The 25,779-nt window shown below is 39.5% G+C and overlaps 1 protein-coding gene across 8 annotated transcripts in view; it reads right to left on the minus strand.

The window, feature by feature from the left end:
• Positions 1 to 966: 966 nt before the first annotated feature.
• The window catches only part of TUB (TUB bipartite transcription factor), a 154,404-nt gene continuing 129,591 nt past the window's right edge, over positions 967 to 25,779 (minus strand). For 5 of the 8 annotated variants that reach the window (XM_074841726.1, XM_074841730.1, XM_074841727.1 and 2 more), the window contains 9 exons: positions 23,563 to 23,730; positions 19,909 to 19,980; positions 18,868 to 18,989; positions 17,805 to 17,996; positions 17,124 to 17,236; positions 15,934 to 16,048; positions 10,715 to 10,813; positions 10,146 to 10,317; positions 3,329 to 8,790 (listed from right to left, as the gene is read on the minus strand). In XM_074841726.1, coding sequence (XP_074697827.1) covers positions 8,657 to 8,790; positions 10,146 to 10,317; positions 10,715 to 10,813; positions 15,934 to 16,048; positions 17,124 to 17,236; positions 17,805 to 17,996; positions 18,868 to 18,989; positions 19,909 to 19,980; positions 23,563 to 23,730 — 1,187 coding nt within the window. In that variant the 3' untranslated portion in view covers positions 3,329 to 8,656. Of the gene's footprint in view, positions 8,791 to 10,145; positions 10,318 to 10,714; positions 10,814 to 15,933; positions 16,049 to 17,123; positions 17,237 to 17,804; positions 17,997 to 18,867; positions 18,990 to 19,908; positions 19,981 to 23,562; positions 23,731 to 25,779 lie in introns of all 8 variants that reach the window. The other 3 variants (XM_074841729.1, XM_074841728.1, XM_074841733.1) reach the window with 2 other exon arrangements.

The following is a 25,779-nucleotide window of genomic DNA, read 5'->3' on the forward strand; positions in this document are numbered from 1 at the left end:
TAACAGTACACAGCGTTTTCTGTATTTTCAGCCTACATTATAAAACATCGAATATCCAGATAAATACAGTTAGGAATGAAATATAGCCCCGCTGGTTTTTTTAGTTGCGTTATTTGCTGTGCAACTTTTCAGTTCCTCACTTGCACAGCACCCTCGTGTTTGTTCTGGGCCATCCTCATAAATGAATACGCATGAAACTTGATTTCAGTGTAATTTTAATTGCCTGATGAGAACTCTCTAGTAATGTGGTTTGGTTTTCCAGTATTCCAAACTGAAGTGAAACAGTTTAGTCTTCACAACAAAGTTCAAAACAGAGACCCTTTGTCTACCAGTTGGTCCCCCATGGCAATAGCTAGAGCACAGGTTTAGGGACTAAGAACTTCGTTATAGTGCCAGCTCTAAAAATAACTCCATGTTTGTTTGACTGTTCGCTTTTATAAACTGCAAGTCACAGCTTCACTGCCATTAAAAGGATAATACTACTTACCTGTGCTTCTGGACTGCTGTAAGGCTTTAACAGCTGATGTGTAGGGTCTTTGTGAAAGGTTTTTAGTTCATGGATGTTTTTTTAAGGCTGATATTTATTAACCTAATCACAGACTGGCCCCAAGATGGAAGATGCTGCAATAAACATAAAAGTATCAACAGAAAGCCCTCCAAAAAGGAAAGTGGTGCCATTTTGGTGAGAGAGGGCTGTATCTTTGGGCCAGGCCCTCACACTGAGTCCCAGATGTAGTATGCAACAGGGCATCATAGGATGTTTCATGGCACACACTACTCTGCCAGTAGTAAGATTCCTGGTTGGAAAAAAACCCAACCCTCTGTCAATCCAGGCACATAGCACTAAAAGTTAATGATTTTGCCTAGAAAACCTGTTTTTTTCTTAAATGAAAAGTTTCTATTTTTTAGTATCAAGTATCAAATCTCTACATGTGAGGCAGCAGAAAATAAGGCAGAGACTTCAGTAGAAAACACTGCTCTATTTCTGTTTAGCACTGGAAGTAGTGACTTTCAGAAATAAACATAATGGTGCACAAAAAAGCAGTATCATAAGGCAAAACCCAAGGACAGCATATTATAATAGCTACATTATGTTTTTCCAGCAGGACTATGAAGCGCTGCTCATATGTCAACTGAGAAGATTGCTGGAAAAGGCAGCTGCCTCTCAACCACATCAACTTGGTACATCTACAGCTACTTCAACGACTTTTCTTTCAGCTCAAACTACATCTTTGAAAATGTTTTTAAAATAGCTAAAAAATACCATAATGTTTAAAGACACATCAGGATCAATATAGTTCTACTTCTAGCCAGTGAGGACAGGAGATCCTCCCTAGGGAAGAGAAGAGGTTGGTAATAATTGGCTTATCTTCTGATGTCCCCAGACTGGAATGAAAACCTGTCACGAGGTGTCAGAGCTCACAAACTTGTTTGAACACTGAACTTCATAGCATGAGCAGTGCCCAAAGCCCACTGTCACAAAACATACTCTGGTTTTGTGTACTTGTGAGATTTTCTGCACTGTCAAAATAAGTTATCTCATGACATAATCTTCCAGGAGTTCAAACTAAATGTCTTATAATATTACACTTGCCTAGACAGTAAGCATAGCCTTTAAAAAGAAATTTTTAAAAAATTCAAAAGGGAGTGAAAATATTTCTGCTGTTATTTGGTAAGTCAACATAGGAAAGGTACATGATTTCTTATGTGATGTTCAAGAGTGCCTAAGAGAATTAGGAAGTGCACTCTTGTTAGTACTTTGGAAACCCCATCACTCACTGTGTCCTGATCACACTGACAGAGTCTGGCAGTCTGCACAGGCCAAACTGTATCCTGGTTGCACAGATGGAGCTGCAGGATCAGGATCTTACTGCTTAAATGAGAGCTCAAACTTCAACACAAGCTTAAGGAAAGAAAATTTTGAACAAACAACTTTCTTGTAATTCCACCCAATCTGTAAGCATTCATATCAGCTACATTTTAATGTTAAAATCTATAAAAACGTTTATAAATTACATTCTGTCACTTTGAGAGAGTTCACATTATAAATTACTGATACTTCTAATGGCATTTGTGCCAACTGGGATAACCTCAGTAAGAAGCCACAGATACAGGGTCAAACGTGAGAAACAGACTGCACTGTAAACATCCCATACGAGTATAAAGGTAGTCATAAATCATGAGACTCATTGTTTTTAAATCAGATGTGCATGACAGAGTCAAAGTCTGCAGTAACAACAGTTTTGAACAGCTGAGTCACATCCAAGAAAAAAAAAAAAAAACAGAAGTACAAAAAGACAATTTGCAGCACAATCGCGAAGTGTCTCGGTTTGCTACATAAAAGCATAAATAGGCATAAACCTCTGCAAAATGTTCAGGAACAATAGTTTTAAAACTGTTGGTGCAAAGTAAAACACAATGAACAACACATCACTGTGAGAAGAAAAAGTGTATCAGATGGTTTGTCAATGTTTTTTCTGCACATTTAGTGACCAAAAATGACACAAGGTAAAAAATTGAAGCCTCACTGAAATCGTTGACAAGATTACCACAGAATTTAACAGTGTCAAGATTTTATCCTAAGAGATTGATTAGCTATTCAGTTTCTACATAGGTGGTAGAAAACTGGTCATATTTTACTGTAGTTCCTTCAGTGAGAATTAAATAGGGTACTTAGCATGCCAACACCACCTGCCATCCACCAGCCTCGAAACACTCCTCAGAAGCCTCTTAGAACTGGGACAGACACAGGTAGGTCTGAAAACTATTATTTCCATTCAACTCTTTGGACTGAGGCACAAAGAGGTTACAAGATTTGCACAAAGTCACACAGTCAGTTGGGATTAAAACCCAGGTGAGCTGATCCCCAGGCCTGCTGGACAGCCTAAAAGATTTGAACACAGATTTGTGACTCTTCAGGACTTTTTTTACATGACGCAGTACCTAAGCGCAGAATAGATGGATGAGTATTCACTGGTATTTGCTGGATTCTGACTCTCAAGTAGGATTTCATTCCAGTTCACGTGTTAGCAAGCTTTTGTCAGAGTAATTTTCAAACTGCCATTGTAGACTTAAATAAAACCATGATAAGCTTTCAGTGTTGCTGAGTAATCCAATCATAAAGTGAATAGAAAGGGTTTTTTTCTCAAAAATGGAAGCATAATTTTTCTGAACTATGTCCTCTTCCTAAAGCAATTTAGCAAACCAGTGTACTGGTTCCATTAAACAGTTTCAAGAAAGCCAGTTAATTCAAGTCTTCTCAGTGAAGGTATGGATAAACATACCCTTACTGAAAAAGAGGAATCTAAAATTTCTAGGCAGTTAAGTAAAATATAACATATAAAATAAGTTTTAATGCATTTTCATCCAATATACAGGCATTTGTGAGTATCAGCTACTGAGCTTTAGTTCATAGCAAAATACCAAAACATCGAGATAGTTGCGCAAACCCTTTTCTTAGTTCCTTGGCGAGCAACAGAAAGAACTTAAAAATATCTACAGAATTAATTTCAAACACTTACAGAGCAGAACCCGGGAAGGTACATTTCATACATGAAGAACAACAGAAACCCATTTTCATTAGACAGCACATACAAGAGAAGCCTGCATTCTACACTTAGATTAATCCTAGTGCAAGATTTATATGTATAAAGGTACTTTCTTCTGGTAAGCAAAATGAGGCCTTTTGAGAAATGAGAGTCATCAGTCCATAATTCTAATAAAGGTGACTGCTGCTTTATCACACGTGCTGTCCTTATTTGCCAAGCAAAGAGATTTTATTGGTGAGCACATGCTTCTCTAAAACCAGGAAAAATCTTGCAAATTATGTTTTAGGAAAGCAACAGGATAGTATGAGGGAACTAGTTAGAATGCCACAGGATCAAACCCCAAATCTTCCCTCTGACACCTGCCAAACATTAAGGAGAAACTCTCTCTGCCCAAAACACCAAGCAACTCCCTGTCCTATCCTACTAAAATAATCAAAGACAAAATATTCTGATGCTGGTCTAGAGTCATCATCTCTTCAGGGCAAGAACACTTGTTTGCCAAGTCCTTGTGGTATCCTTATGTGAAATCACTAATAAATTAATAATAAAATTTGTAAAAAGCTAAGCTACAGGAACTGGGAGTGATTTTCTATACTAAGGACTGGGTTGATTTCCTTCTTTTTTAATGGGCAGCACTCAGGTAGGGGTAAGATTTTTATAGGTAAAAAAGGTCTAATGCTCAATACTTCTAGAGACCTCACTGGTAGCTCTGCTTGTTGAAAGTCCCTCCTTTTGTTCATCAAAAGGGAGCAAAAAACCAGAAAGTTCAAAATCATGGCATCGGTTCACCATGACCAATAAAACTCAGTGGTGTCATTTGACTCCACAATAACGTTTTTCACTCATGCAGCTACCAGATTTTATTACAGAGCCCTTTTCACTAAAGCTGCTACAGTTCTAGTACCTCATGAGGACAGCCTGCTGGGAACTCCAGCACTATTGTAAGGGAACTTGAATAGTGAGAGATTTGCCCAGTAATTATTACAAAACCATTCTCACAGACTTCTTAGCATCAGAATTTGTAACAATGGCCTAGGACATTACTATTTTATGTGCCATATATTATCCTACAAAAGGAGTGGAGTGATGTCTAGCTTCTAAAAAATAAACTCTATTTTAGGGCCCCAACACACTTCAGCTCACAAAATCACTTTCAACCTTTTGAAAAAGCAAAAATAAGGCAGCACTACAAAGGGAATCTGTCTAAGAGTTTGCCTCCAGGCTTGTGGACAGTTCTGCTCATTGATTTGCAACCAATGGTTTGGGAACTGCAGTTACCGAATGTTTACTCAGAAAAATTCTGATTATATTTTAGGCAAGCTTTTTTATCTGCTACCTTTTAATGTGTTAATTTACTCTATTGAAAAGCCAAAGGGCCAAATTCACCCCTCCGATAAGGCTTCTACTGCAGGAGCATCACTGGATGTGCACTGAAGGCATTATTCATCTGCGGAGAGATCACTGAGTAACGTTGTCAAAATAAACACTTTTGAGTTGCACATCCTTGAAGATAAAGGGATTGTGAGGAGAATGAGAAGGAACAGAACATCAGAGATTAACAAAATTAGATAAAGGGCCAGGAAGAAACTGTTTGATGTAAACAGAGTGACAAGTTAGATTAAGAACTCTCATTAAAGCATGCAGTATTTGCCTATAAGCAATTCAGGCAAGGCATTTGTTTACAACTCTCTGCCAAATCATCAATATTGGGATTTTAAATAATATTAAATCTACAGTGTCCAAACACTCACTAGGACTATGTGAAGGAAATACACAGCTGAGTGCCATTCTATTCTTTGTCACATTAAGTAAACAAGGTTATGCCCCACTGCACACTGTCATGCAGGCCCTGCAGAAGCTACTACTAATATGAGTGTGGCACTAACTACTCCTCAGTTACTTTAGTATGCACGTATCTCTGAAAATACATACTGGTGCCACGATTTTATTGATGGCGTGGAGGAAAAACTAACTTTGTGAGGACAACGTAGTATCAGGTATGACTGTATGTTAAGACAGAACCTGCTGTGACTTTACCAAGTTAGGAAAACAAAATTTGGAGATGTGCTGGAAAACTTGTGATAGCACCTTGCATTGACATGCAGTAGTGAACTTCACCAGAAACTGTCCAACAGAAATTATATAGATGCTTCTGGAGCAGATGGCGATGGTTAAGTGCATCAGAAGAACCCAGTACCTTGTTCAACAACAGTGAGGAATTAGGGTTTTGGTAAAGGCCACTAGGTGCAAATCCTACTGTAACTGAACCAGATTTAATGAGAGTTTATTCCTCTTAGTGCCAGGTTAACATCCCCCTCTAGTGACCTCAATTTATGGTGGGGAATTTTTTCCTCAGCAGCTTGTTGGCTGATGTCGCTGTACGATTCTGTTAAGACGATGGGAATTTGAGTCACCACTTTCCTCCTGGCATGCTTACAGGTTAAAAAAAATACCTGTCTGGGAAGAACATGCAGTGAGAGTGAAGTTACACAATGTGCTGGCAGCAAAACTGTCCCAAGCAGTTGAACCCTCTGCCTTTCTCCAGCCCCTCATTCTCACCCTTGTGCAGGAGTTCACTGCACATGAGCTTCCTTTTCGTAACAATTCCCTGTGGGGCCATAATGCAAATCAGACCATTGTTATGATCAGTGTTAAAAATAACCCTTCCTAAACTAACTCCACTGCTACCGCCAACAGATTGTATATTTGCACCATAAGGTCCTGTGACACAGTGTTGTGCACAGAGAGAGGCAGAAAACTGTGTCAGGTGCCACTTTCTCAGGCTTTAAAGAAAATGTATGCCTGGCGAGTCACAGAATTAAAGCCACACAGATTGAACTGTTCCCATGCTGTGGAGTTCTTGACGTCCACATCTAAATACCAGCAGTGGGAATTCCTGTCTGGTTTTGCAGTAAACAAAAAATTCTGGTTATTATTTGAGCTAGTTTTTAAAGACTGACATGAGGTAACCAAAGGCCTAAGGGCCTTCTCTGTTAAAAAGCCAAAGTGAGATCACAGATGGGGATGTGAAGAGGTGGGAAACCACCAACCACGGGGGAAAACAAAGCATCCGTGTGCAAAGCCTAAGTATCACACTGAAGCTCATGACTCATCGTTTTGATCATTTATTGAAGGAACTGACTGCTCATTTCTCTTAAACAAAAGGTGTCTTTCCATTTTACACCATCGCGTGGAAAGGCTTCTTGCAAAAAGATTTGAAAAAAATGACAGAGCCTCCTGTAATTTAAAGAGGACATTTGACAGGCTCAGTCCATCAACAGAACACTGTTCAAAGCCAGCAGACTTTTTTTTCCCTAGATTTTAAAAAAGATTAGAAAAAATGCTGGCAATTACTTATTTCTATCTTTTATCTGAAATTTCCTTGTCTGCATACTGGGAAGGAGACCCAAAGGCAAATGTGAAGAAGGGAGCATATTTCTTTTGTTAGCTGAAATTACACAGTCCAAATGGCACAACGTCTCCTTACGGCCTGTCCCCTATAGTCAAAAAGGGACCGACGGCTATGAGACAAGCAGATTTGATCTCATTTTCTCATTACATAATCTTTGGTTGTGCAATGCAAGAGTCTATGAAGAGTAAAAAGGAGGATCTGAATACACACAGTATAAAATGCAACTACTTCTTCACTTCACTCACATTTCAATACCCTTCTGGTGAACTACATATAAATTCTATCACTTTGTGTGCCGTTTAGGATAACATTGTACAGAACAATGGCAGAAAGATTAATTATTTTTAAAGGTGTTTTACAGTGTGCTTTCAGTTGCAGCTCTCGGGCTTTGAAATGTTCAGAAGAGAAGAGAATAGCTTGGTCTTTGCTTGTGTTTTGAAATAGTATTTGTTTATATGTTCCAGATAAATCAGAAAAAAAGAAACAAAAAATCCACACTATTTTAAGCTATTCTGTGTCCTGCCAGTCTCTCATTTGTATGCAGCATACACTAGATTTGCCTAGAAGGATTTAGCTCAGTAGCTGGCACATTTACATTAGAGAATAACATACACAGTTTCAATCGATTTCAAGAGTTCTTACAATGGGAAATAAATATGAAAAGTGGTTGTTGCTGAAAGTTCAAAAAAAATACAATCAACAAATTGTAAAATCGCAAAAGGCCAGACAAATTTAATAAAATATTTCCATTTACCTTCCTCAGCTTTACACAGCCTGTTCAAAATAATGATTCTCTGCAGAGAGCCTTTATCCAACTGTTTATATCACTTCATACAAAATATGTGTTTGAATTACCACAGCAATACAAGGATATAAATTCCCAACACGCAACATGCCAAATTCAACATAAGTTATGCTTTCTTGGCATCTAGACGTTTTCCTTTTACTTTTCTGTACTCCAAATACATTTTCATTTGAAACAAATTAAAAAGCATGTAGATGTTAAAACATGACAGCTTAGAATTCAAGTGACTTGTGCAACATTGTTTTGTGCTTTCTACTTCTCCATTTCCTCCTACTGCAATTAAAATTCATCATGCCCTACTACATATACAATAGCAATGCATCAAGTTCAGTCCAGTATAGGTTTTCAACCTTCAGACTTGGCTTTATACTACACGAGATCCTTGCGCATTCAAAAAAGTGCATCTTTTTTGTGATCTTTCTTTTATGTTGGATGATGTGAAGCTCTGATTAGTCGATGTAGGAATGCAACCTTGAGGTATGATTGCAGCCTCGGAATAATTCTTAAATGTAAAAAGAAATTTTTCGAGCGTGCACGCCCTTTCTAGATTTAAAAAAGACACCGTTATAATGGTGCTACTAGAGCCACGGTACAGTACATCATGGCACATCGCTCCATAACATAACCAAGGACATGAGATAGAACTTCTATTTACACAAACTTGATGCCACTTCCAGAAAAATATGACAGAAAAAAAAAAAAAGAAAAATATTATCTCCTGAATGTCCTGAATTTTTAGAAGATTCCTTTTACTTTCTCTTCAGCAATAGAATGGTCCTCCACAACTGCATTTTCCCTGACCTGTTTAGTATGGACCATAAGTGACACCAGCAGGAATTGGGAATCATATGGCAAACTGCTTCCTTTGAGAGGATGCTCACCCATGCCCCTTTACTCACAAGCCAGCTTGCTGTCAAAACTTGAAAGGGCAATAGCAAAGGCTTGTAGTGCGCACATTGGGTAGTTGTAGTCCATGGTGAACACATCCTCAGCCACGCGGCCAAACTGCATCACTATATAGTCAGCTGGAAGAAAGGTCACAAAAGGTGACAAAGCATTATTTCTGTTTGCAGCCCTTAGTAAATAAACATGCATTCAACGTCATCCTCTGGCCCAGTTCAACAAAATACAAACAAAACATGCTCACTCATCAAACTTCACACTTATTCTTGCAAGTGGGTGTGCTGATATCAGAGGGAGAAGCAAGGAAGGCTTGAGTGAGGAACAGTTGAGTGATAAAGGATTGCAGGACTTGTTACTGTCAAAAAATTACACAGATAGAAAGTGTTTTTTGCAAGTACTGAGAGAAAATTGCTTCTGTATAGAATGTTCAAACCTCTTATACAGACCTAGTACTGAGTTTCACATGTACCAAGAACCAATTAATTCTATTCCCACTAAACTTCTGGCAAGTGGACAAGCAAGGATGAGGGAAAAGAAGGCATGATTGTGATCTAGACCTAATCATGTCTCTCTTGTTATGTCATATTCAGAAATTCTTCCTCAACCTTTTTTCCCTTTTGTACTCTTTGTCAGCAAGAGGAAATCTCAGCCTCATTCATAGTTTGAAATGTTTAATTACAGAAGCAGATGTAATTGTTTCACCTTATAAAATGCAGCAAATGCATATGCCAATGTTTCAAATTCAGTGTTGCTCTCACAGACTGGCACAGCCATTTTCACCAGTTTCCAATATTCCCCTGCAGTCTAAGCACAGCACTGGTGTAGCCCAGTGCACCCCAGTACCTAGTGACTGTGCCTGCCTAAAGCAAGCGTGAAGTGGGGCAGTATCACTCCACTCCAGCACTTCTCTTTATCCCTGCTCCAACAACTGTACCTAAGCTTGAGTAAAAAGGGGATTGTACATTGCTGGCAGAAAGCAGCACATCGGTGAGGTCCCAGTGACGGTGTGAAAGGCAGTCCTGATACGTCCAGGGTGTTCTGTAGGACTATGGCTACCAGGACTAGGCATGGCAAAGTGGATGTGCAGGGGGACCAGTCTGTCTGCCACTATCTTCAGCTGGGCAGTGTACGGGGACCAGAGTGAACAAAAAAACCAAGGAAGGACTGTATGATACAAGCGCTTGAGCGGAGTGATACTGCCCCATGGTCCTGCTGACTGGAAGTACTGCAGCTCTGAGAGCAGAGACAACTCTAAACTGTTGCTCAGTTCACAAGCCAGGCAGCAAAGGGAGAAAACTAAGCACATAGCAGAAACATCTGTCTCTAGCACAAGCATTTAAACACCCAACTTGCATCAATGTCACCGCCACAAGGCAGAGCAGCATGAAGCTGGACTCACATAACTAAATTAAACTCACACAGGTAACAACAGAAGGGCCAGAATCTCTGTACGTTACAGACAGAGAGCTATACTTACGATCATTATCATGAATAATTTGGAAGTTTTTCACTGAGGCCTGTGTGACTCGACCATGGAAATTTAACACATAGGACTGGGTGTCATCATTCCAGACTGGTGTTTTGTTATGCAGCTCAATGACACTCTCTGTATTTTTGTTCTGCCATCTTGCAAGAAGTGTCTCGTGTTCCTGCACACACCACAGATACACGCTTCAGTTTAACACTCACAAGACAAAAAAATAAATTCACACACAGAGAAAAATATTCATAAATCCTAGCCCAAAGACTAAACAGTCACCCTCAACCCTCAAAACAGCATCATCAAATGAAACAGAGAACTCTGAGTATCTTAATGCAAATGTGCATTCAAGTCCTTTCCACAGCTTGGAAAAGGTTAGTTGTATCTTTTATTATCAAAATACATATTATTTGTAGTGCTTTTGTGAGTCACAGAACTAGTCACACATCCCATTGCTTTGCAATTGTTCAAATACTGGGGTTTTTAAACCTTCAGAAATGCAAAAAACCCAACTAACTGAAAAAGAATTCAAGTCATTTTTATTGTTGGCTGACAGTATGACTTACATTTCGTGGTCTGATGGAAACTCTTTCATGGTCCATATTCATTCCTGGTATGATCACACTCATTTTACGAGGTCCTTTAAACCCCAAGACATTTGTTTCCTAAAAATGTTTAGAAAAGAGTTCATCATGTTCTGTATTTTTAAAGTTAATTTCTTCAACAGAGAGACACAGTGGCAGCCCAAGGAATTTATCTGTTAGTCAACTCAAAACACATCTTGAAACTCCTACCTTCACTGGCACTGCCAAACATTCTAGCTTTGTCTTAGCAGCTCCGACAACAGGAAAAATGGAAATAGAGAGGTTTCCAAAAACACTCCTAGCATTGGCTGCCAGCAACCTTAATACAATTTTTTAAAAAAAATCCCTTTGTTAAAAAAGGATATGAACTAACCAGATTGCTTGGCTACTGCTAGATCCTAAAATAAAGTAGTTGTAATTTAAAAATCATAAAATGCAGTCACACATTTTGATGAGAGACAAAATTAAATATATGGGACCAACTCCATTTATTCCAGAGCCAGCACAAAAGCAAATAAGAAGAAGCTGCCAGTAAGAGCATCTGTTAGCAGTGCTGTGGTTTTCAAAGTCTTCAGCTATGTTATGCTTAGGGATGAGCATGATAAAAAACAAACACATTATCATGAATGCAAATTTTTGAGCTATGAAGGCAGGCAAAAGTAAATAACATAGGCAGCAAAAATAAATCTATGAAAAATACAAGTTCTTCCATTAAACATGATTTGATGCCTTTCTGACCATCCTTTCACAAAAGCACTCCAGTATTGCACTATCCTCTCAAAACACAACCACTAAAATCTAAATAGGCCTAAAGTCTTATTTTCAGCTGAGGCTTGCTTTTATTTTTCCACAGACACAACTAGGGTCATGTATTTTAGTAAGTCATCTATTTTTGAAAGAGTAAAGGGCAATATTTTCCAATACAGTTGGTAAAACTCAATTGCCTATTCTAGCATTAACTCCAGTAAATGAAACAGTGACACCTTTGGAAGTCCATCTCCTCATGTTTTGTGGTGCCTTTTTTCTTTTTTTTTTTTTCCCAGTCACATGCATTTTTTTCCCTCTACCTTTCCCGGGTGAAGGGCTGTGGACACACACTAAGGAATCTCGGGAAGGAAATTCCCATTGGTGCAATTCCCAGCCACATGCCACAAGATGCCAAGGACTGGACACTCCTGGGCTCCAGCTGGTGTGGCTCTACCACTGGGATATTTAGAAGTGACATACTCAGATGTCCCTGCTTTTATATATTTAATTAAGGTGTCCTGATTTTAAGGAACACAAAGCTTTTTAAAACATCTCTACTTTTGCAAGTAAAAATCCATGCATCTCAACTCACTGGAAACATCTGAAAATACCTGCCTAAAATTTACTAGTGCAGAAGTTCTGTCATCCATCAGACCTTTGACATAACTCTGGTTGTTTCAGCAAACCATCTGGAGATTTTACACAACTCATTAAAGATTTTCATGCATGCAAGAAAAATTCCACTGGGTTATTTTACTGAATATTCTTGAAGCAGTCCAGGTATATTCATGTATCTTCATAACTCTGTACATTAATGGGAAGATTCTACCTCTTTTCTGAATCATTTATGTCTTGGCCTTTGGCACAGTAAACCAATGTTATCAGTTCAGTTAGAAGCGTATACTTGGTTCTACAGCATGACGAGAGTCAAACTAAAACAACTGCCAGCAGATTTTATAAGCGGGAGAGATTCAGCATAGCAGAGGACAATTTCTAAGAAAAGATTCATGCTTACTTACTTTTCACTAACTACTGACAATTTTGGTCTTCTCTGCAATGCCTTACAAGCATTTCTTCTCATCAAGCTGCAGTTACGTTATATACAATTAATTTAGATGCTGACTGGTTGAAGACATTGTTCAAGGCACGATTAAATAATAACGCTAAATCGCTTCCCTCCAGTGTTATCACTCTGAAAAGAACAGGACTATATTCTTTGGATTTATGCAGAAATACTAAAATCAATACTTCTGCCAAATGATAAGGGAACCATTTCTAGTTGTACATTACATCAATCACCAATTATATCAAACATTTTATTGGCAAATAGCTATCCTTTTGCTAAAATCAAGGTACAGAACTGAAATTCTACAAACACAGAATGTATGAGGAAAACAGTAGGGACAAAAGAGGAGCTTTAATTAAAAGCAATCCTCTCCAATCTACCTGCATCCAAATAAATTTAATTCCCCTTATCTCCTGTCTCATTCCCTGCTTCTCTTTTATTTCCCTCCTCCACTATTCTGTGCATGTAAATTCAAGACTACAAATGGCATTATTAGGGGAACATGGGACAAATTCTGATTTCACACCATTTTAATGTCACTAACAGTCTTGGTTTACATAGGAACTCAAAATAAGGGCTGTTAGCTGGTAGAGCCCTATTGACTCAACCAGCACGCCAGTGATTTAAATCAGCTAAGGACTGGGCCCAGGATTGCTTAGAAGCTGCACTCTCCGCCTTAGCCCAACCACTAAGCTGTTCTGTGACTATGCGTCACAATCAACTGGACTGAAAGAACACAGAGCCTCTCCCCAGGGTTGTTTTTAAAATCTTACACACGCAGAAAATTATGTAAGCATTTTGCTATGGTGGCAATAGCTGCCATGATAGAAGTGGCTCCCAGGAGATTCACAATTTAATGACCCAAGTTTCTTTCAGCCACTTCCCCTTTCTGGACTTGATTCACACAGCTGTGCCTTGTCCTTCATACCTGTAGAAATTATCATTCCATAGAAAGCCCAGACCACAGATCCCACCACACTGGAGCACAATGCAAGTGATTGAGGCCTGAGTAGAAACACAGTTTATTGCTTTACTGAAACCTGAGTCACACCTCAGAATATCAGCTGAGCTCCCTGCCTGCGGAATCTGATGTAAACTGAATTGTGAGATACGATGGATATAAAGGAATCCAGCACAGAAAATCCTGGTACAAATGGTACAGTTACACCTCACTGCTTCTTGATAAATTTTGCCAAGCGATTCTGAAATCAGCCATTAGGTGCTGCTGCAGGTTTATTAATATGCTAGCGTGCCATCAGTGGGGAGTACAAATGGACTATTCCTGTTGCTTACAACGTGCCCTAAGGTGAGCTCTGCAATGAGAGTTCTCAACACATTCATCCCACAGTTAAGAAAGGATGCATCACCAGCTTCTGCCTCTGCAAACTAGACCTGCTGAGATGATTCAGCAGGTCAGGTTCAGTAAGTTGGTAGAAGTGGGTATAGCTTTCTCTCCAGATGGGTACTTGATCGGATGAGCTGAGAGACTGAGAGGAATAGTTGTGCTTTCAAAGTATTGTTAATTATAGTTTTTGCTGCAGAAAATATCTCAAGGCAGGAATTAAAAGGTTACCTGAGGACAATGGTGTTTTGAGAGTGCTCTTTCTGACATTCTTTGCTGTGGTGCTGCTGCAGCCAGGATCAATAATCTCACTTTAGCAAACCTGGCTAGTAATGAAATATCATTCCGATTTCCTATTGTCCTCTGGCCACAGCACACCTGCAAGCCTGCTGCCTTTCTCCATGAGTATCAAAATATCAGTGGAACAAGTCATTTTCTTATACAAATGTACAAGTTTTAAACCACTAATCCCAAAACAGACATATAAAAGCATCTTATTTTAGTCACATTCTCCAAACAGTAGCCACGGTTCTGTTCTTCCCAACACTCACACTTTTAATTACCTCTGCTGACCACAACTGAACTTTTTATTTGGTAACATTAATGGTTCAAATGTCATTGTTGTTGTTGACTTAAACAAGCAATGCCTAAATTTTTCAATATATAACTTTTTTTTTTAAAAAAACTGGTTTTTGTTTTCTCCTTGTATTTCCAGTTTGCACCAGAAGATTAGTTGCCTGGCTCCAGGGAATGCCCTCCTATATAAACCAGTAAAATTATTAAACATACAAGTTCTCCTAGGTTCCTACTGAAACTTTCAAGCTCTAAACTGACATCAAATCCTGGACTCTTTTGTTAAATCCTGTTAGCTGGATTTTCTGAAATTCTCAGAGAGTTTCAAATCCAACAGGAATGGAGCGATATGTGTGTGTGTGTCTGTCTGTCTGTCTGCAATCGCAGGCCATGTGGCTGAATAATAGCACAAGCAAACAAACACACTATTTATACTATATTCACAGAAAAACTTCATCCTAAGCAGCTGGAAAAGAACACATTAGCAGCTAATACTGCCACCCTTCAGTGCTCTCAGCACTTTGCATGGAAGGGATGGCTCTCTGCTTTTCTTTCCATGTGCTGAAATCTTCCAGACTCATTGCTCCCCACAAGGTGAAGCTGACCTTTCCAGGAACATATCCTGTGAGTACACAGGGTATATGCTGGGATGGCTGGACCTCCATCTGACAGATTTCCAGGCACCCTTGATTAGAGCTGGGTAGGAACTTTTCAGAAAAGTGGTTCTTGGGTATTTTTGTCAGAAGTTGTTGATTTGTCAAAACAAAAACTTTCTGTAGCAGTGTACGTACCAATCGTGACTGGAATAATTTCTTGGCCCCAGAGATTTCTGGACAGAAAGAATACTCTCACCAAAACAGTCATTCAGTAATCATGAAACAACAGCAACTGTGTTTCAAGTCTTGATGGCCTGCATTGCCCTTGACAAATACTATTTACTGTCCTATAAGAGGCTAGTTTCTCTCATTCAATTGAATTTTGGATTTTGTTTGGGTCTGTTCAGGTTTTTTTCCTAGTAAAAAGGATTTTACAGTTTTTATCCCAGCTTCTCTGCCACTGTTGCAGACCTAGCTGTCCAGCTACATGTGTTTTGGATCAGAGAGGCCTCCTCCAAAATGTCATTACAAATGATCATACTTCAGTGCAGTAATTCCACGTGCACAACTCTTCCCAGTTCAGAAGGTTCCCTTGGATGGTGCCTGCAGGCTGTGACGCATCCTACCCCTTCCGGAGGGTTATGTAAAAGCTCCAACACCTTCTGACCAAAAGTGAGAACTGGGCAACCGGGTTCTGTGCACAACGTTCTTCACCTCTACTTTCCACTCCCTGGCTTCTCTAGTGAAGATCAGCTGCTTGATTACACCAAAGTATGAATGCTGATTTGCCTAATCATAAGTGAGAAGGAAATTCAGTGTGCTATTTTAGAAACTGAACTGCCCTTTCTTGCATATTTTGCCTGTGAGCAGTACTTACATAACAAATAGCAGCTAGCTCCTGACGCAGGATACTCGCCTCCAGGCTTGATGTTGTTTTCATCGGATTTACTCCATTGTCATAAACTGTAAACTTAGTTCCCATAAGATTTGATCTATCAAAAAAATGGAAAATCCAATCACCATTTGTCAGTAATGTTGCCTGAGACATCTATCCTTTACTGCACTGTAGCTCCAAAGAAAAGACAGATAATACTAAGTACAAATAGTTAATTCTAATCCCAGCTAAATGGCAACTCCTGGATTAAAGGTCATAACAAAAATGTAAAGGTACAGTACAGCAGAGTAAACTAACGGTCCCTTATCATTACACTGGAGATTTCTCATGACATCTTGCAAACCAGTAAATTCAAGAAAGCAGTAAGGAAACACTCAGGTGGGGTTATTTTGTTTGCTTGCTTGGTTTTTAAAATATGCTTACTCTCTACAAAACTATTTCCTTTCTTACCTGACTACTAACTGTATTAGAATACAGAAAGTTATTTTCATAAAGTTATAAATAAGATCAGTCTTTCCTATTTAAATGGAAATCACACCAAGGAGAGCAAAATACAGCTTAGGACATGCTAAAACCCCACTATCCTCATTCTGTGTCTGCACTGCAACAAATAGCGCGTGAAGCTCTAAGATCCACACAGTCCCTTTCCTCAGGCACAGATGATCTAAACATACACTGAGAAGCTCCATGTAGGTATCAACAACAGACTGATGTATGATGGGGTGACAAAAAAGAAACAAGTCGTTCTGAAAGAATTCCACTATTTGTAAATAACTTTAATTAGAATCTTAAGAAATGGGCAAAACTAAAGAGATTTTCAGATTGTGTAACAGACAGAACTTCCATTCCCAGGCAGTTATATCAATAGGGGATAGACACAATCTACTCATGCACTCTTGAAAATCCCATTAAGGTAATTTGTGCTTGTACACCCTTGAGAATCTGGCCTTTGAGCATTTAAGAGCTTCAGTCCTGCTGACTTTTACTAAAATGTGATCTTGTAAGTACTTGAGATGTTTTGAAAACATGCCTTGGATACTCATGAACTTTAAGACCATTATCACATGATGTAGTCAAGCCTCTAATTAAGAAGTCATGGTGGCTACAGGCTTCTTAATTTCAAATGAACTTTATATTATAAAAAGAAAATTCTTAGATGTATCAGTGTTTACCTCAGTTTTCCAATAAAACTCTCTCCACCCCGAGACAGGTCAGTTGGGTCTATGGAGATGAGGTAATTAGAGGTTTTACTCTTCTTTCGTTTCCTTCCAGCTAACAGAAACACCTAAGCAGTGCAAAAAAACATATTCTAGAATGCCAAAGGGATTAGCACACACCACTTCCTGCTTTGATATAAGGAAACCATAGGCAATTTTTCTGTCTTCCAGCATCATTAGCAAAGTAACAGAAGGTCTCCTGGGACTTAACAAGACCAGATAAAAATCTGGAAAGGGAGAGTGACTTCTCAACCATTCAGTCCATTATTTATGGTTTAAATAATTAAATTTGATCTGTTTCATTAAATGTTTCAGTCTAAATTGCTCTGGCTCTTCCAGTTAAGTTGAAAATAGATGCTTTTCAGGCCACAGAATGCAGAGAGCCCCAACTGCTGACTGTCACATAAAAGTGCCATGCATGGATTATTTAGAGCCAGAGATCAGACATACAAAGAAAGGCAGCAGAACAAAGTGATACTATTGTTTTGCTTTTGGAAGACTGTAGGGCAGCTCTCAGTGAAAGTGAAAATATATTTAAAATATAAGATTATATTTTCTTTGTAAGACTTCTTCAGACTTTTAATAATTTTTTTATATTCAGATGCAACTGGTATGCCATTCAAGTTATTTTATGACCTTTTTACCATGCTCCCTTTCCAAGTGGAGGTAATAAGTAGGGTACATCCCTCGGTCCATTCCCTTCTTGTCTCTTGTGATTCTGCATTTGACAGTGACACCCTGTGGAGCAGGTCTTACGGCAAATTCCTCCAGGTCATCAACATCTATGAGAGGCTCATTTGTGGAAGGACTGGGGGCTGAGGCCGCTTCCTAAAACAGTAAGCAAAACTCAGGTTTCCTCAACTTTGATTTACAAGGTTATAAATACAAAGGAATAACATTTGACAGAAGCTGCACTTTAAAAAAAAATAAAACCAGTGGACATCTTGTCTTCCCCGTTCTGATTCCTCAGCAGCCATGAAGGCAGCTTATCAAGGTAAGGATCTCTCCCCCTCCAACCGGTCAAAGCTCTTGGCCCAGGGAGCAGTACTCTGTGCCGCTGGTGCTCAGCGTACAGGCACATCTGGCAAAGCAGAACAGGGTGGCTGCACAGGCAGAATGCTGTAATGTTACAAAGCAAACCCTGGCTCACACCTTCCCATCTCGACACACTTCTTTTTTCAGAAAGGCCATGCCCAGGGACAGTGAGGGCCTTTGATGAAAGGAAGAAATGGGATAGGGAGAGACAGAGATATAACAGATGAGAAGTCAGTGCCATATATAAGAGAGAGGGGCACCATCAACTGGTTTAGCAAGAGCTTGTGATTTAGAATATCTGAAACAAGCCAAAGTCTTATTTTATGTTCGGATGGTAACAGCAAGAACAGGGTGGGAAAACACTCAGAAAAAAGCAACAGAAACAAAAGATCCTTCTGAGCACTTGCAAGAGGTAGAAAAGTAAATATTTACTGTTTACCTTTCTCTTCATTCAAGTTTAGACAATATTTGCTATTCTTTTCTCCAAGTCATTATTTTCATTGTTTGCTCCTGTGAACCCTGAGAGCTATCACAGTAAATCACCTTGGAGATACTCTAGTGCATATAAAAAACAAAACAAGGAAGCCAGGCCTATCCTGACTGCACTCTGGAATCACACAGCACATAGCAGCCTGCATGCTCCTTCTTCGGCACTCACCCTTACCTTATTGGATTTCTTGCTCGTGGCAGAACCAGGCCGGGTGTTACTGTTCAACTGTGAAGAACTGGAGCTATCTTCATCTTCCTCATCTTCTTCCTCATCAAAATTCATGCTGCTTGAAATGCCTGAGGAGAAAGCAGTGCACTTATATGAAATACTAATACATTAAAGCTGTCCATACTTGCTGTAAAACATCACTTATACTGTTGCACCCTTAGGCTCACAGGTGAGAGAGGGTGTGCGTGAGGGGGTTCACTGTGCGAGGCAGTGTTCAAATATGTGAGTGAGACAGTACCTGCCCTGAGAAGCCAAAACGTTTCAGCAAACAAGAAAGGAAATATCATGGTTTACATTCCACAGAGAGGATCGAGTTACCCAGCGATACAGGCGTAGTATCCAGTTAGGAATTAAATTCAGATCATCTTCATCCAATCAAGTACTTCAAACACAGCACAAAATCCTATATCTGAAATTGCAGCTGAGTGGACAACCTATCACAGCCACTTGGAAACCTTAACAATTAAAATACGAGCCCTTCTACAGCACACTTTTAACTGTTCCTCTGTGATCTGATGAAGAGCAGATCTTAGACCGAGAAGAAACATTCACATCAAGGAAATGTTCTCATGCATATTTATTGCATGTAAAAACCAGTAGCAGCCCAGGCCAAAGAAACTGCCTTACAACACTTAAAAATTTGACTTTACAAGAATTCAAAACCTCAGACATTTCAAAGGGAAACACAACTTTGAACATCAAATAGGACTTAGCAGCAGGAAGCGTCTATGGTGGGACATTTGCCAGGCCTAGTTTTTCAAGGAGTATCATGCAGATGAAGCCACCCTGTATTCAGGTTCAAACTTTAAGTTCCACATATTAGAAGCTAACTATGCAATATTTTTTCCTAAAAAAAAAAAAAAGAAAGAAAACACTTGGTCCAGAATTTCCACTATTGGTAAGTCCAATGCAGAAGGATAAATGAGATGCAAAGACTTCCAGAGCCAAGCAGCATGGGCATAATTAACTTTTTCCTTCTGTACTTACCAGGAACATGATCCAGGGCGACAAGACTGGATTGGGAGGTGGAAGAGGACCAGGATGTATTTGCATGGGGATCTGGGAAAGGAAAAAATCCATGGGCTTGATTCTGCAAACCCTTAATTGAGTGAACAAGCCTAACTTGTCAACAGGACTCCGCACAGGGCTAAAGGCTTACTGGATGGGGCCAGAATGCTGCCACCCGAATTCTCAATTATGGAAATTCTATCTTTCTGCACAATCAAATTCATCTTCTACCTGCTTATACCTGCTGTCACCTTCTTTTTTAGTACTTCAAATAAAGTCAAAAAGCCCTGGATCACAGAGCTGAAGCTTCAGAAGGCATCATCCATGCTGAACAGTTGTGCCACAAACCCTTCTGTGCACGAGGTGTCCTGCACAGTAGGTTTTTGGCCTACTTTTGACTTCTAAGGCTCAAAAAAATAAAACTGATTGACACAAGTGATATACACAGATTCTACACAAATATTCATTCAGTAACATTGAAAAAAGTATTCAGACAGCCTAAAATTCTACCTAAATCCCTGTGCCTAGTGTGTCCTCATCATCTTTCTCAGGCTTTCTAAACTGTTCTTCTGGGACTTCCAGGGAAATGCATAGAGACTTTCATGTAGCCTAGTCTTTTGGAATATGAGCTTGGTCTGCAACAAGCAGAGCCTGAACCAAACTAATGTACAGAAATGTAAGGATTAGAGATAGTATCAGTAATGGTTTTCTTCAGTTCAAATTCTGGAACGGAATGAGGAAAAAAAGACACCAAAAAATGCATTTAAATACTTTTCATGTTATTGCTGCTTCCAATAACTTCAGTGCATACCCCTTTAACATAGCTTTTGATGCCAGATGCACACTGGATAATGAAACAACACCAAAGTGGTAAGAGCAACTGTATAAAACAGAAGCATATGCAATGCTTGTATTCCATTCAGCTGCACCATGATTGGTCTCCTTATCCACCTCCTCAGTTCCCCCAGCCTGGACACACACCACACAACACAACAGCAAAAACTTTCAATAGGATCTGGTTATGCAAGGGAGGCCTGAGTTCACAGGTCAACAGGTATTTTCAAAGCCTGTAGAACTCACTGCTTATTAATCACACACTCACGAATCACAAGCATTATTTCTTAATAATGACAACCATGTTCTAGTCAGCTATGCATGGGTGATAGAGACAGTCCATCTCCTCAGCTGGCAGCTGTGCAATAAAGCCGTACTTCACATGCACAGATGTAATCAGTTTACTTCTACAGCCGTGCTCACTATTGGTGGTGAAAATTCCATGCCAGCCTTAGAAAAGCCTGAACTCATGACCTGGGGGGAAGAATGCTTCAGAGAGCTCCTGTTTTGTTTTTGAACCCAGAAATCAAATCTATTCCTTCCCTAAATCTCAAAACAGTTGCAACTTCAGGTGGCAAAGAAGAACTAAGACCAAATTGCTCATTCCAAGTCTCTACAGAGACATAGTGGAAACAGATAAATGTGAAGACTAAATGTTAGTTATTCAGTGTTAAAACTTATGGAAGTCTGGCTCTGTCCTAGTGACTCATTTGCCAGAGAGGAACTCTACATATTAAGACTTCTGAAATCAAATATTTCAGAATATTTCCTGCAGGAAGAAAATGATTCTAGTATTGCAATTTCCAACAGATGGAGAAATTAAAACATTTGGCATTTTCTTGCAAGTGGCATATTCTTTTCACACTCAGGTAGCCTATAACCTCTTGTCTCCTAACAGAACTTGACTCACTGGGGAAGCAGAGACACGTGCTGATGGAGGCTTCTCTCCACAAAGTTAGCGTCAGAGAGCAGGATGGGCACAAATCAGTGCTACACAAATCTGATGAGACTCAGCCTTTCCCATCAGGCCAGTTAGCATTTATCTCTGTGTTCTTCTCCTTTTGCTCCTATTCCATGCAAGAGAAGGACTAATGGGAGACAGCAATTCTAAATGCTTTTCAGACCAACAGGGACATGCCAGTAAGGACATACCACAAGCAGTGAAATGGCAGCGGGAATCCACATGACAGGTCCTAGCTCTACATAGAGTTTCCCATGAATACTAGGATACTCAAAACTTTCTAACAAGCCTCCTCTACTGGTATCAAGTGGCAAATCATACATGCTTATTAAATAAAAATATTTTATGGAGATGCTGCTAGTTGCAGTCTTGTCTTAATACTTTTCTTTGTGTCTCACAGACCATAGCTCTGTTGTTAATAAAAATAAGTAAACCTCAGCATTCCCATTTTAAAAAAGCACCACCCCACCACCCCCACAACTCGAATCATACTAGTGGTCCACTCTGAGCACTCCATTCTGATCTGGAATATATTCAGATATGGTAAAAAAGGTCATATATATTTAAGAATGTGAAACAACAAAGCAAAAGAAAACCAAATAAAAAAAAAAAACCAACACCCACTGCTTCTGTTAAAAAATAAACAAAAAATTGGGGAGAACAAAAATATATCTTAACCTGGAAAAAACCATCAAAAATAGAAATGTCCCCCAGAGTAAAAATCTGAGTGCTCTGACCTAATTTGAGAAGCCTGTTGATAGCTTTTAAGTCAATCAGCTTTAGTAAGTAGTGTACCCGATGATTAAATATTCTGAGCCATAGTCTAAGGCAACACAATCACCACACAGATCAGAACTTGTTCGCCATGCCAACATCCCTCCGACTCAAATGCCCAGGAAATACCACACTTAAAGAAAATCTGCCCATTTCAGTTGAAGTTGCTCACATCTGCAGAGTAACATCCCAGAAAAAATGAATCTTAGTGAGAACTGCTCTGCAGACAAGGGGCGGGCATTTAGGTATGAATAGTCTATTCTAGATGAGTCAAGTTTGCACTTACATTTTGCTCTTTATACACAAAGAGTTTATTCTTAAAGCATCAGAGCACTCTTGGCTTGAGCCATCTTTGCTTCAAAAGCTGTACGCTGAAGAACAACTCCAAAGCAAATGCCTTCAGAAAAAGCTTTGTGTGGATTTTTTGATTTTTTTTTTTTCCTTCCTACAGTTAATGTGTAACGAGAGGTAATAACAGTGCAGGAAGGAAGAGACGGAAGCATGAATGTGTACATACACAATCTCCCAAATCATGCATGCCTCTAGAAAAAAAATATTCCAGAACATTTGAGGACTATGCATGGGAAATGCTGCAGAATACACAGTGCTGTCACTTTCACCTCTGCAAGCATGAACACACATTATGAAAACATGAACAATATTGAACTGACAACACAACTAAAATTAATATTCTAGTTTGAATGTTGTTATACCATGCTCTTTTTTTCTTAACCCTCAAGTAAAGTGATTTCCAGAGTTGTACAATATAAAAATGTGAACAGATGGATATGAGCATTAGCATCTGCCTGGTACCTTAATAGCGGCACTGCACTGCAGATGGGAAAGCCACATCCTGAGAGCCTGGAGAGCTCTTGTTCCCTGGGACAAGAGAGAACTTCATTATTTTTCTTTTGAGATAATAAAATAGAGCCTAACAGGCTCTGAGGAGAAGAAACACAGAGTAATAACCTCTGCTTAGGCTAGGGCTGAGAGTAAGAATAGGAAAAGGAGTCAATGTACATCAAGCAAGCAATGAGAACATGAAGGCAGCTTTGGCTACTTACCTTTTTTCTGCATTGCTGTTCTAAGATCTTGTTTGCTTTGCTGTTGTTGGCCACTAGCCATTTTCTCTCCATCATCTTCATCATGGCTAGACTGTCCAACAGTGAGAATCTGCACTTGACTTCCTATCTTCTGAACATCATCTTGAAAAGCAGCTGGGCCATCAATCCCTGTCAGAGAACAGCAAAAGCCTTAGTTGTCTTTGTGTCAAGAAGTTACTGAAAAGAGAACTGCTCACTCACAAAAAGCATCTTTTCTAAGAATCAGAGATCAGAGGTTCACATTCAATAATATTTCTAGACCTAAACAAGACTAAAGTAGCCTCTAAGGCAAACATCTTACTTCCCACACACTGAACTAGAGAATCTCCAAGAGACGATCAGGGTTTCACTGTTGCCCTCCTCGCCCCCAAAGCACACCCATCCATGCACCAGAAACACTGAAAACTAAACAGAAGAGAAATTGACTGGAGAGGACCAACAAAGAAAAGAGATGCAGCTTTCATAAGGACACGCAACTGGTCCAGGAACAGATAAACCCGAGTCCCAGATTATGCCATATCCCCTAATAAACAACACTGCTATTATGAAATGATGCTTCAAAGTTCAGAAATCTGGAAAATTCACAAGTAGATCCAGCAGTGCATGCAACAGGAAGAGCAGCACACTAACATGCCTAAATATGCCTACTGAGTTAGTCCTATACAGTTCAGAGTGAAACTATAACAGAGATAATAATTCCCTGGAACTTCCATCCTCCAAGATGCTCAAATCCCAGTCAGGCACAGTCCTGGGCAACCTGCTCTGAGCAGGGGCGTGGGACTAGACAGTCCCCAGGGGCGCCTTCCAGCCTCAGCCACGCTGTGATTTTGTGGCTTCTGATGACAGCCAGAAAGAAACTATTTACCCCCTTAGGGCTATAAATTGCCTCTGAAGACAGAAAAATGAAAATATGGGGTGGGGTGTGTTCTTATCATAGGCTAACTTCATTTTTTTTCTTCAGGACAGCAAGTTAAAACATCAGATTGCAAATGTACTCCAGCTTTTAGTTAAGACTTAGTGATGGTATATATTATTATATAGATAAATGCACTTTTGCACCAATAAAAATGGTAATATTATCATGTACAGATACTGTAAACAACATAAGCCTGTAAAATGTTGCTGTTCTGAAATTTTTGTTAATAAGAAAGCAACATTGTGGAGAATTAGTGAGCATTACAAAGAGCTAGTTCAGTAAACGAATATGGTGCTTCTCACCCCAAACAGAGCTGAACAAACCCTGTAGGAAGGAGCTGTAGGGATTGGGATTTTTTCAGACTGATCTGTAGCAGAAGTCTCCCAGAATACTATTTCAACCTGCTTTGTCAGCAGCTGTCATCTTGCATTAAAAGACAACTGGATTATACATTTAGCATGCTTAACTGTGCTTTGCCCACACTTGCTGTCACTGCCACTGCGATAGGAGCCGTAAGTGGAAAAGAGAGTGGTCCACACCCTCAGGAACAGCACTGGCTGTGCAACTACCTAACAAGATGCAGTCTGACATTGCAGAAATACTAAATTCACAGAGTTCAAGACCACAAGGAATTACTGACTCATCTGCCCCACACAGACCCTTATCTGGCAACTTCTGCACCAACCCTGTAAATTCTGATTTATTTACAGTAAAACTAACAACAACAACAAACAACAAATAAACAATCTGTCCATCCAACCTTGAAGGACTATATAAAGTCCATGGAAATGTTTCTCTCACCTTGGTAGAATGACAATTTCAGACAGAAGCTCTGTGTGATGCAGAATGAACTGTATAATTTCCTATGTTGCAGGTATAATATGGCAGTGAACAGAATAGCATTTTTCTTAAAAGTTATCTCAGGCTAAGTACTACAGACAAGTAGCTGCTCAGATCCGTTGTGGTATTTTTAACAGCTGTAACCATATTAACCACTGTCAATAAAGTGGCTGCCTAAAGTTAGGTTCTTACCTTAATACTCTGAATTTCAAAACTGTTAAGCATCCATGAGTTTAACAAGATGCCCAGACCTCATGCGTATCTCTCTAGCCCCTTATTAAGCTTTGGACAATACAAACCTGATTTTGAGAACCCATTTCAAAAGAAACAAAACACCTTAATTATTGTCCTTCAAAGCAGACATTGATCTGCAGCAAATGAAATGCCTTCGACAGCATTAGACGTTGCACTGAGGCTGCTTT

This window comes from Strix aluco, chromosome 16, assembly GCF_031877795.1.
Source record: "Strix aluco isolate bStrAlu1 chromosome 16, bStrAlu1.hap1, whole genome shotgun sequence".
Classification (NCBI taxonomy): domain Eukaryota; kingdom Metazoa; phylum Chordata; class Aves; order Strigiformes; family Strigidae; genus Strix; species Strix aluco.